The 14,340-nt window shown below is 38.9% G+C and overlaps 1 protein-coding gene across 1 annotated transcript in view; it reads right to left on the reverse strand.

Annotated features, from left to right (window-relative positions):
• MIPOL1 (mirror-image polydactyly 1) overlaps positions 1–14,340 on the reverse strand; it is a 281,045-nt gene that overhangs the window by 89,392 nt on the left and 177,313 nt on the right. Inside the window, exon 12 of the mRNA XM_036271182.1 lies at positions 8,538–8,632. Coding sequence (XP_036127075.1) covers positions 8,538–8,632 — 95 coding nt within the window. The remainder of the gene's footprint in view (positions 1–8,537; positions 8,633–14,340) is intronic.

Below are 14,340 nucleotides of genomic sequence, written 5' to 3' on the forward strand. Positions count from 1 at the left end.
TTCTTTTGCTGTATCATGGTATACATGCAACTGTATACTGTCTTTCTCCAGGTTCCAGTGACACACACACACACACACACACACACACACACACGTATAAAATTTGAAATATGAAAAGTGTATTTTTTCTTAAACTTTGCTAAACAAAATCCATGATAAATTCTTTATACACATACACACATGAACGTGAAAGAACTACTCTTGGTTTATTTTATATAAAAATGGAATTCTCTTCTTTACCTCTGTAATAGGAAACATTGAGTAAAAAACTAGTATCTATGAAACAATTGTGTTTCATGTATTGATTCATAGCCACCATCTATTACGGTGTGTAATAAATAGTATGTACTTTCATTTATATCAACTTAAATCCGAAGGTAAACTTCCAGGAAATCTAAGCTTTGCTATTTTTGGTAATTGTCTCTTTCTTCCTAGAGTTTTATATCCCAGGGAACTTACCCACAATTCCATTTAAAATAAAATTCTGTACATCATCAGAAAACATTTCCTCTACCTTTAAAATATTGTGGTAACATAACATAATACCATAACATAACATAACACTTATCATTTTAACCATTTTTAAGTGTACAATTCAGTGGCGTGAAGTGTACTGACAATATTGCATAACCATGACTACTATACATTTTCAGGACTCTTTCAGCATCCCAAGTAGAACTCTGTACCCATTAAACAATAGCTCTCCAGTCTCTCTTTCCCCAGCTCCTGGCAACCACCATTTGTCCCTTCCCCTAGTCCCTAGTAATGTCCACTCTCCTCTCTGTCTCTATGAATTTGCCTATTCTATGTACCTCATAGAAGTGGAATCTTATAATATTTGTCTTTTCTGTCTGGCTTATTTAAATTAACATTACATTAAAAAAAAATTTTTTTTCTTTATTGACTTTAGAGAGAGAGAGAGAAGAAGGGAGAGGGAGAGAGAGAAAAAAACATTGATGATAGAGAACATCGACTGGCCGCCTCCTGCATGCCCTCCACCGGGGATTTGGCCCACAACCTTGACATGTGCCCTGACCAGGAATTGAAGCGGTGACCTCTTGGTGCATGGGTTGATGCTCAACCACTGAGTCACACCGGCCAGGCTAACATTATATTTTTAAGAGTCATCCATGTAACATGAATCAGAATTTCATTCCTTTTTATGGGTGAATAATATTCCATTGCAGGTATACAATGCATTTTGTTTATTCATGTATCTGTTGATGGACGCTTGGGTTGTTGATGGACACTTGGGTTGTTCCTCTTTTTGGATAATGTGAAAAATGCTGTTATGAACATTGGTGTACAAGTATTTGTTTGAGTCCTTGCTTTCAATTACTTTGGATTATATGTGTGAAATTGCTGGATCGTATGGAAATTCTATGCTTAACTTTTTGAAGAACCACCAAACTGTTTTCCTCAGCAAACACATCGTTTTACATCCCCATCAGCAACGCACAAAACTTCTCTGTACCTTTTTGTTTTGATAAAAACATGGATCTCCCTGAATGATGCAACTTTCCTATTTTCTGAGGGGATACCACACGTTTTCTCATGCATCACACACTGTATAGGTATACAGGTTTATTCTTTTTTTTTTTTTTTATCCTCACCCGAGGACATTTTTCGATATTTTGTTCAGATAGAGTGGGAGGGAGGGAGGGAGGGAGGGAGGGAGGGGGAGAGAGAGAGAGAGAGAGAGAGAGAGAGAGAGAGAGAGAAACATCGATGTGAAAGGGACATATGGAGTGGTCGCCACCCACATGACCCAACCAGGGCCGGGAACAAACTGCAACCGAGGTACGTGCCCTTAGCGAGAACTGAACCCGGGTCTCTCCAGACCGCAGGCCAACGCTCTCACTGCTGAGCCAAACCGGCCCAGGCTACAGGTTTATTCTTTTGATACATCTAACTATATGTCACTCTTCATTTCAACATGTAACTTTTATCTGTCTATTATGAGGTCACTTTCTATTATGGTATTTACAGTCAGTATCCCAACCTATGCCAATATTTTCAAAGGCAATATGTAATTTAATACTTTAGTTTAAATGTAATACTTTATTTTATTTTAAATTTAATACTTTAGTTAGTAATTTAATACTTTAGTTTCATAAATCTTTGACTTCATAGCTAGTGACCCCAACCTTCTCTCAATTTCAACCATCCAATTCTAAAGCAATGCCTTAAACATTGTCACTGCTCTGATCGAGACCTATGAGACCTCAAATAGCAATGGTACACTTTCTGACTATAACTTCCAACCCTTTCAGCTCTTAAAAGTTTTTATTCCCTCTATATTTTTTCCATAATCTCCTCAAAACTTATGATTCCTTGATTCCTCCTTTTTCTGTCAGTATATATGTCCCTTAAATTTGATTCCCTGCCTTCTTTATATGTAGCTTAGACTGTCACTCATTTTCAACAACTTCTGCTAGTGTGCCCTTGGCCACTCTCCTCTCCACAACTGTAGTCCTGCAAATTCATAATCCTGAACAATTCATTCCTTTGCCTTCTGAGCTGCTATACAAGGACAGTTAAATGTGTTAAATGACACAGCTGTACAAATGAGAACTCATACACATCCATGGCATTCATTCCTAGATTAGTCTTCGAGATTGCCTGACTTTATTCTTCTTATCTTTATTCAGTTCTTTCCTCCCATTGCCTTAAGTAGCTAACCTCAGTTATTCCTTCCAAAACTTCCTGCCTTCTCACTTCAGAAGCCCACAGTGACCCTTATTTCACAGAAAAAAAAAGAAACTATTAACTGGGAACTGAACTTTATTTACAGAAATAGCTTTTCGCATCTCCTTCACTCCTGTCTATGAACACATGGTGATTATCTCTGTTCAAGGCAAGCTCTTCCACAGATTCTAAATTCTATCTCATCTTACTTCTTTAGAAATCCTGTTTCATAAAAATCCTCCCTATTGGCTCCTTTCAATTAGTCATAAATGTGCTCAAGTATTTGTCATTTTTCAAAAATAAAACTCAAAATCCTTAACCTACCTACCTCCCTTTCATCTCAACTATCATTAACATCTTTCTTTTTCATGTTTCTTCAAGTACCACACTCGATTGTCCAAATTGCTATGCTTCTTTATCTTTAATCATTTTTCAATTCACAGAAAACTGGCTAATACTTTATTAAAATGACCATGGTAGAGGACATTAATGACTCCCTAGTTTCAAACAAAAGAACACTTTTTGTCCTTATGTTACTTAACCATTTAGCAATATTTGACTTTTTTCCCCAAAAACCTTCTTTAGTGATATTATAGTTTTTTATTTTACTCTTTTCTCACTGACTTCTTGTTTTAAAAAAAAAAAAAAAGAAAGAAAAAAAAGATCTTAGCATTGGTTGAGCACTAAAAATAAGCCAAATATGTGCTAAGATCTGTACATACTTAATACAACTCTACTAGCTAAGTACTATAATTCTCCATTTTGCAAAAAGGATATGGTCTTGGTGAGGTTTTTTTTATGCAAGATCACATAAGGTAGGGATGTCTAACTGCAAATCACAGTAGACTTACTACACTACCAGCAATTTTTAAAAAAGTAACAGTGATAAGGGTACTTCTGAAGCATATCTTTGAGCCAATAATTGATAACTACTTAGAAACGATCATTTAACTGTGTTAAATTCATGTAGATTAAAAAAAAGTCTTTGAAAACAACTACTTAAGTTTCATAATTTTCAAAATCTTTCAATAATCTGCAATTTATTGAAGAGAAGGAGTGTCAAAATTTGGCATCAAAGTTTCCTTTTTTGAAAAGCAATGTCAGTTCATTCAAGATTATGATGTGCTTCTTGGAATTCTTGAACACTGACACTTTATCCACAGGGTACCTGCTGCCCTATATCTCCAGAATGGTAGGAAAAGATTCCATAAAAATTCTCTTTTCTATGGGGTGAAGCTACTATGTACCACACTGCAACACTTAAGGTCTGGGCACAAATCGCACAGTATCCATAAGTTTTAAAAGGCTTAAAATATGCCTCTATTATTCTACCAAGAAGAGACCTCAATTTAAAACAGCTAACTAAAATGTCGTGCAAAGCAGAGGCCTTTACACTTGGCCCCACGTGGGAATTTCTATGGAGCTTTAAAAAACACTGGTAGCGCCACATAAACTTATGAATTTTTTGTTTTAGTTCTGTGAAATAGGTCATTGGTATTTTAATGAGGATTGCATTGAATCTGTAGATTACTTTGGGTAGTATGGAGATTTTAATGATGTTAATTCTTCCAATCCATGAATAAGGTATAGGCTTCTACTTCTTTTATATTTTCCTCTATTTCTTTTTTCAATATCCTGTAGTCTTCTACAAATAGGACCTTTACGTCTTTGGTTAAGTTTATTCCTAGGTATCTTAATTTTTTTTGCTGCAATGGTAAATGAGATTTTTTTTTTTTAGTATCTCTTTCTGTGAGTTCATTATTGGTGTATAAGACTGCTGTCAATTTCTCGATGTTAATTTTGTATCCTGCTATCTTGCCAAATTCGATTATTAAATCTAGTATATTTTTGATGGCATCGTTAGGGTTTTCTATGTACAATATCATGTCATCTGCAAATAATGATAGTTTCACTTCCTCCTTTCCAATTTGGATCCCTTTTATTTTTTTCTTCGTGTCTAATTGCTATGGTTAAGACTTCCAGTACTACGTTATATAAGAGTCGCGAAAGTGGGCATCCCTGTCTTGTTCCTGTTCTTAAGGGAAATGCTTTAAGTTTTTGCCCATTGAGTATAATGTCACCAATGACATATTTCACAGAACTAAAACAAAAACTTCAAAAGTTTATATGGAACCAAAAAAGACCCCAAATAGCCACAGCAATCTTGAAAAAGAACAAAGTAGGAGGGATCACAATACCGGATATCAGATTATACTACAAAGCCATTGTAATAAAAACATCTTGGTACTGTAATAAGAACAGGCAGATAGATGAATGGAACAAAATAGAGAACCCAGAAATTGACCCAAGATGTTATGCTCAATTAATATTTGACAAAGGTGGCAAGAGCATATGATGGAGTAAAGACAGTCTCTTCAACAAATGGTGGTGGGAAAACTGGACAGCTACATGCAAAAAAAAAAAAAAAAGAAACTAGACCACCCACTTGCACCATATACAAGAATAAACTCAAAATGGATAAAAGACTTAAATGTGACTTGTAAATCCATAAAAATCCTAGAAGAAAATGTAGGCAACAAAATTTCAGACATCACATGCACCAGAATTTTTCACTGTCACAATGCCTAAGGCAAGAGAAACAAAGAAAAAAATGAACACATGGAACTACATCAAACTTAAAAGCTCCTATACAGCAAAAGAAACAAGCATCAAAATGGAAAGGGAACCCACTATATGGGAGAGCATAACTGCCAATGATACGTCAGATAAGGGGTTAATTTCCAAAATATATAGAGTACTCATACAACTCAACAAAAGGAAGAGAAAGAACCCAATTAAAAATGGGCAGAGGACCTAAATAGAAACCTCTCTAAACAGGATATACAAATGGCCAAAAGACATATGAACAAATGCTCACCGTGACTAATCATTAGAGGGATGCAAATTAAAATGACTATGAGATATCACCTCACACCTGTCAGAATGGCTGCCATCAAGAAATCATAAAACAAGTGCTAGTGAGGGTGTGGAGAAAAAAGGGACTCTAGTACACTGCTGGTGGAAATGCAGACTGGTGCAGCCACTATAAAAAACAATATGGTGTTTCCTCAAAAAATTAAAAAATTCATTTGGCCCAGTGATCCCACTTCTAGGAATATATCCTAAGAAGCCTGAAACGCCAATCAGAAAGAATATATATACCCCTATGTTTATAGCAGCACTATTTACAATTGCTAAGATGTGGAAACAGCCCAAGTCTCTATCAATAGATGAGTGGATAAAAAAGCAGCGGTACATATACACAATGGAATACTATGCAGCTGTAAGAAAGAGAGATCTATTATCCTTTGAGATGACATGGAGGGACCTGGAGAGGATTATGCTAAGTGAAATCAGCCAATCAGAGAAAGTCAAATACCACATGATCTCACTTATTTGTGTAATATAATGAACAAAAAAAGGTGATGAATGAAATAGACCCAGGGACATAGAAAGGGGTATGGTTCAGACTGACAAACTTCTGAAGAGGGGGCTGGGGGGATGAGATAAACCAAAGAACTTATATGCATATATGTGTAACCAATGGACACAGACAACAATGCTTGGGGTGGGGAGTGGGATAGGGAGGAGGGTGTTTGGGGGTAAAAAGGAGAAACATCTGGAACAAAAATAAAGACATTGAAAAGAGAAAAAAAAAGTTAAAAAAAAACAACAAAACAAAACACTGGTAGCTGAGTCCTACTCAAGAGACCCTGTTATAATTGGTCTGAGATGGGATAGGGATCAGGATTTCTGGAGGGCCCTCACGTGATTCTAATGCTTATCTACAGTTGAGAATCCACTGGTATAAAGTACAGAGGGAAGACTGTCATATTCACTCTATAGTTTTTAAAAAAAGAGTGAGTGAGTGGGATGTCTTCATCCACTATCAAGGTTCTGCTTACTTACATGGCCATGTAGACACTGATTCTAATTGCAAGCAAGTGATTTCCCACAGACAGTCATCAACCAAACACACTGTATTAATTTCCTAGGGCTGCTGCTTAAAACAACTTAAGTTTATTGCCTCGTAGTTCTGGAAGCTAAAAATCTAGGTGTCAGCTGGGCTATAAGGGAGAATCCTCCCACAGCACTTCTAATTTTTGGTGTTTTCTGCAAATCATGGATGTTCCTTGGCTTCTAGATGCATCACTTCAGGGACAAGGTGTGCATCTCCCTGTATCTTCATTGTAGTCTTCCCTCTATGCACGTGTCTCTGTGTCCAAATTTCCACTTTCATGCTGGGCTGGAGCCCATTTTGATGACTTCACTGGATGACCTCTGTAAAGACCCTATTTCCAAATAAGATCAAATTCTTAGCTGCTAGAGGTTAGGACTTCAACATATCTTTTTTGAGGGACACAATTCAACTTATAACAATAACCAACTACTGTATATGTCATTAACACTGCTCCAAAGCAGCTGTTCTTAACTTGGGAATGAGAGAAAATGCCATCTCTACTTTTCACTAACTCTCATTAAATACAGCATTTTCTACAGCTATGAACATAGGCAATAAACTACAATAGTGGTATTGGTGCTTCTTGAGAGTTCATACTCATAGAAATTACTGGTATTTTCATGTCACATTTCAGTGTTTGAAGTTATCTCTTGAATTTCATTTACAGTCATCATTATTTTGAAATTACAGTTATTCACAGACTTACTGTTCAATCTATTTAGGTATTTAATGTATTAATAATGATGCACATATATACTAATACATCATGAGATATTTTCATAATTGTATTTCAATAAGCTGATTTTGATTTATTGCATTTTGTACACTTAATATTATTCTGAAAGGAAGACCACATTTAATAAAATCTTTCAATAACATATAACTCCAGTTAGTGAATTCTTACATTTTAGACTTGAGGTTTTGCTTTTTTAAGATCTCAGTACATGTCAAAGAATATACAGGGCTTTGTACATCATTTTTCAAAAATTTCATGATCCACTGTGAGGATATATATTTTATACATAGCCCAATATACAATCTTAGTTCTGTCTCTCACACAACACAAAACTGAAACAAAAGTATCACCAACAGTATTTATCCTTCCTACAGGGTAAAATGCACTCTACCATTTTATATTTTATTTCTTTCCATTAAAAAAATGCCAGTGTGCCCTGGCTGGTTTCGCTCAGTGGTTAGAGCGTCGGCCTGTGGTCCAGAGAGACCTGGGTTTGGTTCCCGCTAAGGGCGTGTACCTCGGTTACAGTTTGTCCCCGGCCCTGGCTGGGTGGTGCGGGAGGCAGCCACTCGATGTGTCCCTTTCATGTCGATGTTTCTGTCTCTCTCTCTCCCCTTCCTACTCTATCTGAACAAAAAATGGAAAAATGTCCTTGGGTGAGGATTAAAAAAAAAATGCCAGTGTGACCTACTGAAGGCATTTCACATCTACTCTTGTAGCATAAATTAAATCAGTCTTAGAAATCCTTTAGTGGCATTCCTTTAAAAGCTTCTCATATTCTATTATAATAGGTGAAAGTCTATTATTACTGATATTCATGTACTATTTTGAAAATACATGTCACCTTTTTAGGGGTGGCATTTAGATGAGTCAATAGTTCAACAACTGAGCAGGTTCCGTTTAGACAACTGGTTATGAGTTATGCAAGTTTTATAAATTTGATGAGAGTCGAAACATAAACCTTACCGAATGCAGCAAGGAAAAGAGGTAAAATAATAAATATTTTATGCCTGAATCATTTTAAAATTACAAAAATGTTTTAAGTGTTTGATGTTTAATCTCACTGAGGTATTTTCTCATTCACCACTATAAAATTGGTACAAGCATCTCCCAAACCAACATTCACTTAAGCCAGGCTAGAAAGAATTGTACCTGTAATAAACTCGGAGTGTCTGGATTTCTTCTTCCAGTGTTTTGTACTGTTGGACTGCAGTTTCTCTGGCTTCTTGCATGGCTAACAGCTTTGCCTGCAAGCAATCAATATAGTAAGAAATTTAATATTAGTTTGATATGTTAAAATACAGTACTAGTATGAATAGGAGTCTTCGATTCTGGTAGTTTTAAAACTATCAGTATTTTAAAGAGCGCATCAAATGTCCCACAGACATAATCCAATCATACCAATAACAGAAACACTGCAGACTTGAACCTATTAAATTTACCAACTTTGCTCATTACTCAACTTCAACCTTATTCATCTGTATCATCAGATATATGCCCTTCTGCAATGTTTAACTTTATACACAGAATTCAGAATGAGGAACATGGGTTCAGAGCAATATCTAGAGTCGAGATAAGCATACTGGGTGTTTCAGATACAAATTTAATGTGGCTCCACTGCCTGATCACACTAGATTTTCTTTTAACTTTATTAATAGTAAAACTCAGAAAATTCTAAATATGTTGTTAAGCCATCTTTGATATTTAACATGAAAAAAATACACAAGACTGATTCCTACAGATATGACTTAACCCTTTCAATTCCTTTTCTGCAGGAAAAAAAAAGTCTCTAAAGGGAGAACAGTGGCAATCTTGAATGTTAAAAATATTTTATTTACAAAATGCTATTGTTCCTCTCTGCCTATTATATTCAGATTCTAAAGGGTCTGTAATCGACTTTTTGACAGGGTTCAAACCAGTAATTTTAAAAGAACTGCCACCTTCCAACCATCATTCCCATGGGGTTTCAGCCAAAATAGACTCAGTGTAACTTTTAAAACATGGTACCGGAAAATCAGGTTTCATTCAGTTATGTGCATTCAGAGTTTAATTTGCATGAAAAAGGTGTCTTTTACTCTACATGGTGTTTGACATACAATACCGAGCGAATTGTTACCACACACCTCACAAACTACACTAATGGTAGTAGAGGCAGAAATTCACTCATTTAGCCAAACTCATATGATTTCACTGAAAATATCTTCTTACATAAGGATGAAGTTATAAAACAAATTGTGAAATTCTGATCATATAAGATATATATAATATAAGAGATCATTAGACAATGCCACTTTTCTTTTGTAATAAAAGAGAATTATAAAAACATGCAGCAGTTTTGAAAGGGTTAATAATGTTTTAACAAAATTAAACTCCATTCTGACCAGTTATTCCTGCACGTAAACACCCGAGTAGTTTTTAAAAAAACAACAACCCTGGGACTGAAACCCAGAGGAAGCATAAAGATGAGGGGTTAATGGTGGCCTTAAAAAACTGGGAGGGACCATAAAAAAAAAAAAAAAAAGAGAAAGAGAGAGAGATTAAAGACTGCCTGATCTGTGTAACGGGCTCATCTTGTCCCCTGCAAGAGATTCCTCCCTTGCCTCTGTAGCGGTTCATATCAGCCCTGGCACCAAAAAGCGGTGCCAAGAGAATGTAGTTTCTGTAGTTTGGGCCTATATAAGCCAGAGAACAGACATTTTGATGCTGAGCTCTTTATGGCTCAGCACGCCTGCACCCAGGCGCATGCAATAAAGCTATTTTGTTCTACACTGGCCTTGTGTTGTGGGTGTGGTCTCCCGCCAGCTCAGACCTTTTATTTGGTGCTGAAACCCAGGAGGTCTGTGAGGATCCCACATTGGGGGCAACCGTGAGCCCCTGGAGTCCTCTGGGCCTCCTGTTGGACTGGGATCAATCAAGTCCTCAGCCGGATCCCAGACCTCCAACCTTTCCTGCCGATCCAGCATCAATACTGGACACTAATTCACTAGTGAGTGTTTATTTGCCTACCAGTCTGATTCTCTGGGCTGTCTCGTTATTCCCCATCTGGGACATGAAAGCCAGGCTCTCGGTCACTCCTGTGTGATCGTCCATCTGAAAATCCAGCGCTGGTTGGGACATGCTCCTTGGGAACCAGGTTCCCTCAGCTCACCATATAGCTAGGGATGCCTGATATAGATGAGTTGCATGTCTCTCTACTCTAGGGGAGAAGTGGGGACGCCTTCTTCTTCCACGAGTGTATCCCTTGGACGGCTAGGCCATGACATCTCACACTGCAAAATGGGACAACACCCCTAGGATGTCTCCTAAAAAATCTACAGACCTTAGGGCTAGCTCAGGACTTAGTCCCAAGAGACTCATTTTTTACTGCAACACTGCATGGCCTCAGTACAAATTAGACAATGGGTCACAATAGCCTGAGAACAGCACTTTCGACATTCCACCAACCTAGACAATTTCTGTCAAAGACAAGGAAAATGGTCTGAGGTTCCTTACATCCAGGTCCCTTTGCACTCAGATCACACCCCTCTTTATGTGACTCTTGCTCCCCCTCCCAAATCTTCCTGGTGCACTCTAATCCTCCCAAACCTCCTTCTGAAGACAGCGCGCTAACTCCTCCTGTTTCCTCCTTTGACCCAGCTGATCTCATTCTTGCTCCACCGCCTCCTCCCTCAGCCCCTCCAGCAGGGTCTCCTCCTCCAGCCCCTTCTCTGGGCCCCCACCCTACCCTGAACCTCCTACTCCGGCTCCAACTCCCTCAGACACACGATGGGGAACATCTCTGGTACTGTAAGTCCCCTACCTCAACCCCCACTTTAGAATGCCCCCCCCCCAGGGAAGCAGCAGAAACTGAAGGGACTGTCAGAGTTATGTCCCCTTCTCTCTCTCAGATTTGTCCCAAATAAATAAAAGACTATGTTCTTTTACTCTGAAATAATCCAGGAAAGGAATGAAAACCCTGCAACCTTTCTATCCCGCCTTACACAGGCTATGAGAAGATGTACTAACTTAGATCCCACTAGCCCAGGAGGGACAGTCATTTTCTCTCAGTTGGCCCCAGACATTAAGAAAAAGTTATAAAAACTTAAAGGCCCTCAAATTCCTCAACGGGAACTTCTAAATCTAGCCTTTAAGGTGTTCAATAATCGTGATGAAGAGGCTAAACAGCAAAAAATAGCAGAATTCCAAATGCTGGCCTCTGCCACCAGAGGCCCCACTAATCAAAGGGGTCAGCAAACCCCCTTTGGGGGACAGAAGAAGGACACCCACCAGGATCAGCAGGGTGGACCCCCAGGTCCCTGCTTTAAATGTAATCAGACTGGCCATTGGGCGAGACAATGTCCCAACCCCCGACCACCGCCTAAGCCAGGTCCTTAATGTGGAGGGCCCCAGTGGAAGTCAGACTGTAGACAGACTGCGCAGAGTCGGTCCTCATCCCTTCCTCGGGCTGGCAGATCATGCACCCCAGGCCTAGATCTGATTGGCCTTGTGGCTGATGACTGAAGGTGCCCAGGAACAGATGCCCGACTGTCATCTCAAACTCCGAACCTCGGGTAACTCTGAAGGTAGCAGGTAGCCAATTTCATTTTTAATTGATACCGGGGCAACCTACTCTGCCCTCCTGAAGTTCAGGGGACCTCTTCAATGCTCTGGGGTTTCAGTTGTGGGAATTGATGGCCAAATATTATAACCCAGGGCAACCCAGACACTCACTTGTTCTTTAGGCCCTTAAATCTTTCTCCACTTTTTTTCAGTGTTACCAGCCTGCTCCACTCCCTTGTTAGGGTGAGACATTCTTTCTAAATTCCATGCTACTTTAACCTTTACTCCTTCTCTCCCGGCCAACCACTCTCATTTTTCACTTTGTCTCCTCCAAGAATCTGCTTCCTCTCCTAACATAAACCCCCTCAGTACCCCTCCATCCCCTCAAGGGGTGGGGTGGGGTCCCTGACCATATGGGCCCCGCTGAAATACCACTACTCTTATAGTTTTTTTTTTTCACTGACCCAGTGAAGGGGGGCAAGCCCCGAGGGGCTCTCACTTCTGGCTCCAAGCACTTGGCTGCATGGGCTGGGTGTCACCTGCTCTGGGGACAGTGCTAGGTGGGGAATTTGACTGGGACAGTACACCTGCCAATCGATAACGCAGGTGTCCTAAGACAATCTCAGGGAAGACAGAAACCTTCTGCGATGCAGAAGGACAAAAGCTTACTTGATCTTGATTCTCAGTACAAATAGACCATAAAAATAGACACCACATATAATATCTCTCACTATAACCTTACAAGGGATGTCTGTAAACTAACTATTCATAATAGGCCTAGCATCTGCAATGAAAATTTATATATGCAAACTCACAGGAACTTGATGCAATACAAAAAATCACCCTAGGTTAATTAGTCTCTATCCAGGGTATAATTCTGTGGTGGCACTAGCCCCCCTCCCTCTATCATGGTTTAATCATTCAAGCCTTACTGTGGGTCTATCTAATACCTCCCTAGGTCCAAATATGACTGAACCTCATCACCCCATTCCCCAAGAAATTATCTAACAAATTATTTTTAGGAGTCCATGACGACCCCACACCTGCAGGAAGCAGACAAAAAGAAACTTTGCCCCTCCGCCCCCCTTTTTTTATCTTTATAAAGTGGGAATGTAAGGGTTAATAATATTTTAACAAAATTAAACTCCATTCTGACCAGTTATTCCTGCATGTAAACACCCGAGCAGTTAAAAAGACAAACCGGGGACTGAAACCCAGAGGAACCATAAAGATAAGGTGTTAATGGTGGCCTTGGAAAATTTGGAGGGACCACACAAAAAAAAGAGAGATTAATGACTGCCTGATCTCTGTAAAGGGCTCATCTTGTCCCCTGCAACAGCTTCCTCCCTCCTCTCTGTAGCAGTTCATATCAGCCCTGGCACCAAAAAGCGGCACCAAGAGAATGTGGGTTTTTTGTAGTTTCTGCAGTTTGGGCCTATATAAGCCAGAGAACAAAGAAATTTTGGTGCTGAGCTCTTTAGGGCTCAGCATGCCTGCGCCCAGGAGTATGCAATAAAGCTCTTTTGCTCTACACTGGCCTTGTGTTGTGGATGTGATCTCCCACCGGCTCAGACCTTTTAAATTTGGATCTTTGTGTATAAATTTAGGCATTCAATTAATTGATATTTTTCTCTACCTGGGCTAGTGAATTATAACACAGTTACTTTACACAATGGAATGCTACTCAGCCATAAGAAAGGACAAAATACTGCCAGTGGCAACAACATGTGGACTTTGAGATTATGCTAAGTGAAATAAGTCAGGCAGAGAAAGGTAAGCATAGGATTTCACTCACGTGTGGGATATAAAACTGAAACTCATGGACACAAAGTGCATTGTGGTGGCTGCCAGAGGGAACGGGGTCGGAGAGTGGAGTTAAAGAGGGTCTAATAAATGGTGACCAAAAATGATTTGACTTTGGGTGGTGGGCACACAGTGCAATATGCAGATCTTGTAACAGGGATCCACACCTGGAACCTATATGGCTATTGACCAATGTCACCCCAATACATTTAATTAAAAAAATTAATTTAAGATGTTTGAGTGCTTGCTTTTACAGATCATGTTCTAGAAGTATGAGATGAAACATTTTCATAAATTATTAAAAAGCATTTAAAATATAAATAGGTGGCTAGTTCGTGATGCCAATGATTAACAACTTTGCCAACTTCCAATGTACTATAAAATGTGACGGAAACAGTAACTTGGAAGACACAGAACCCACTGTGACAGCAGCAAGTAGAAAGGAATCACACAAAAAGCACATACCACATTCAGCTTACAAAATGTCAGACACCCTGTTGCATGTATTTAAGAAATACCAAATATTAGACAAGTAATAGAGAATTTGCTAAGTAAATGTTATCTTAATTGAGTATTCAGACATTTTTTTCACCTGGTACTTCTGGGGAAAAAA

This window comes from Molossus molossus, unplaced genomic scaffold (assembly GCF_014108415.1).
Source record: "Molossus molossus isolate mMolMol1 unplaced genomic scaffold, mMolMol1.p scaffold_m16_p_1, whole genome shotgun sequence".
NCBI lineage: Eukaryota > Metazoa > Chordata > Mammalia > Chiroptera > Molossidae > Molossus > Molossus molossus.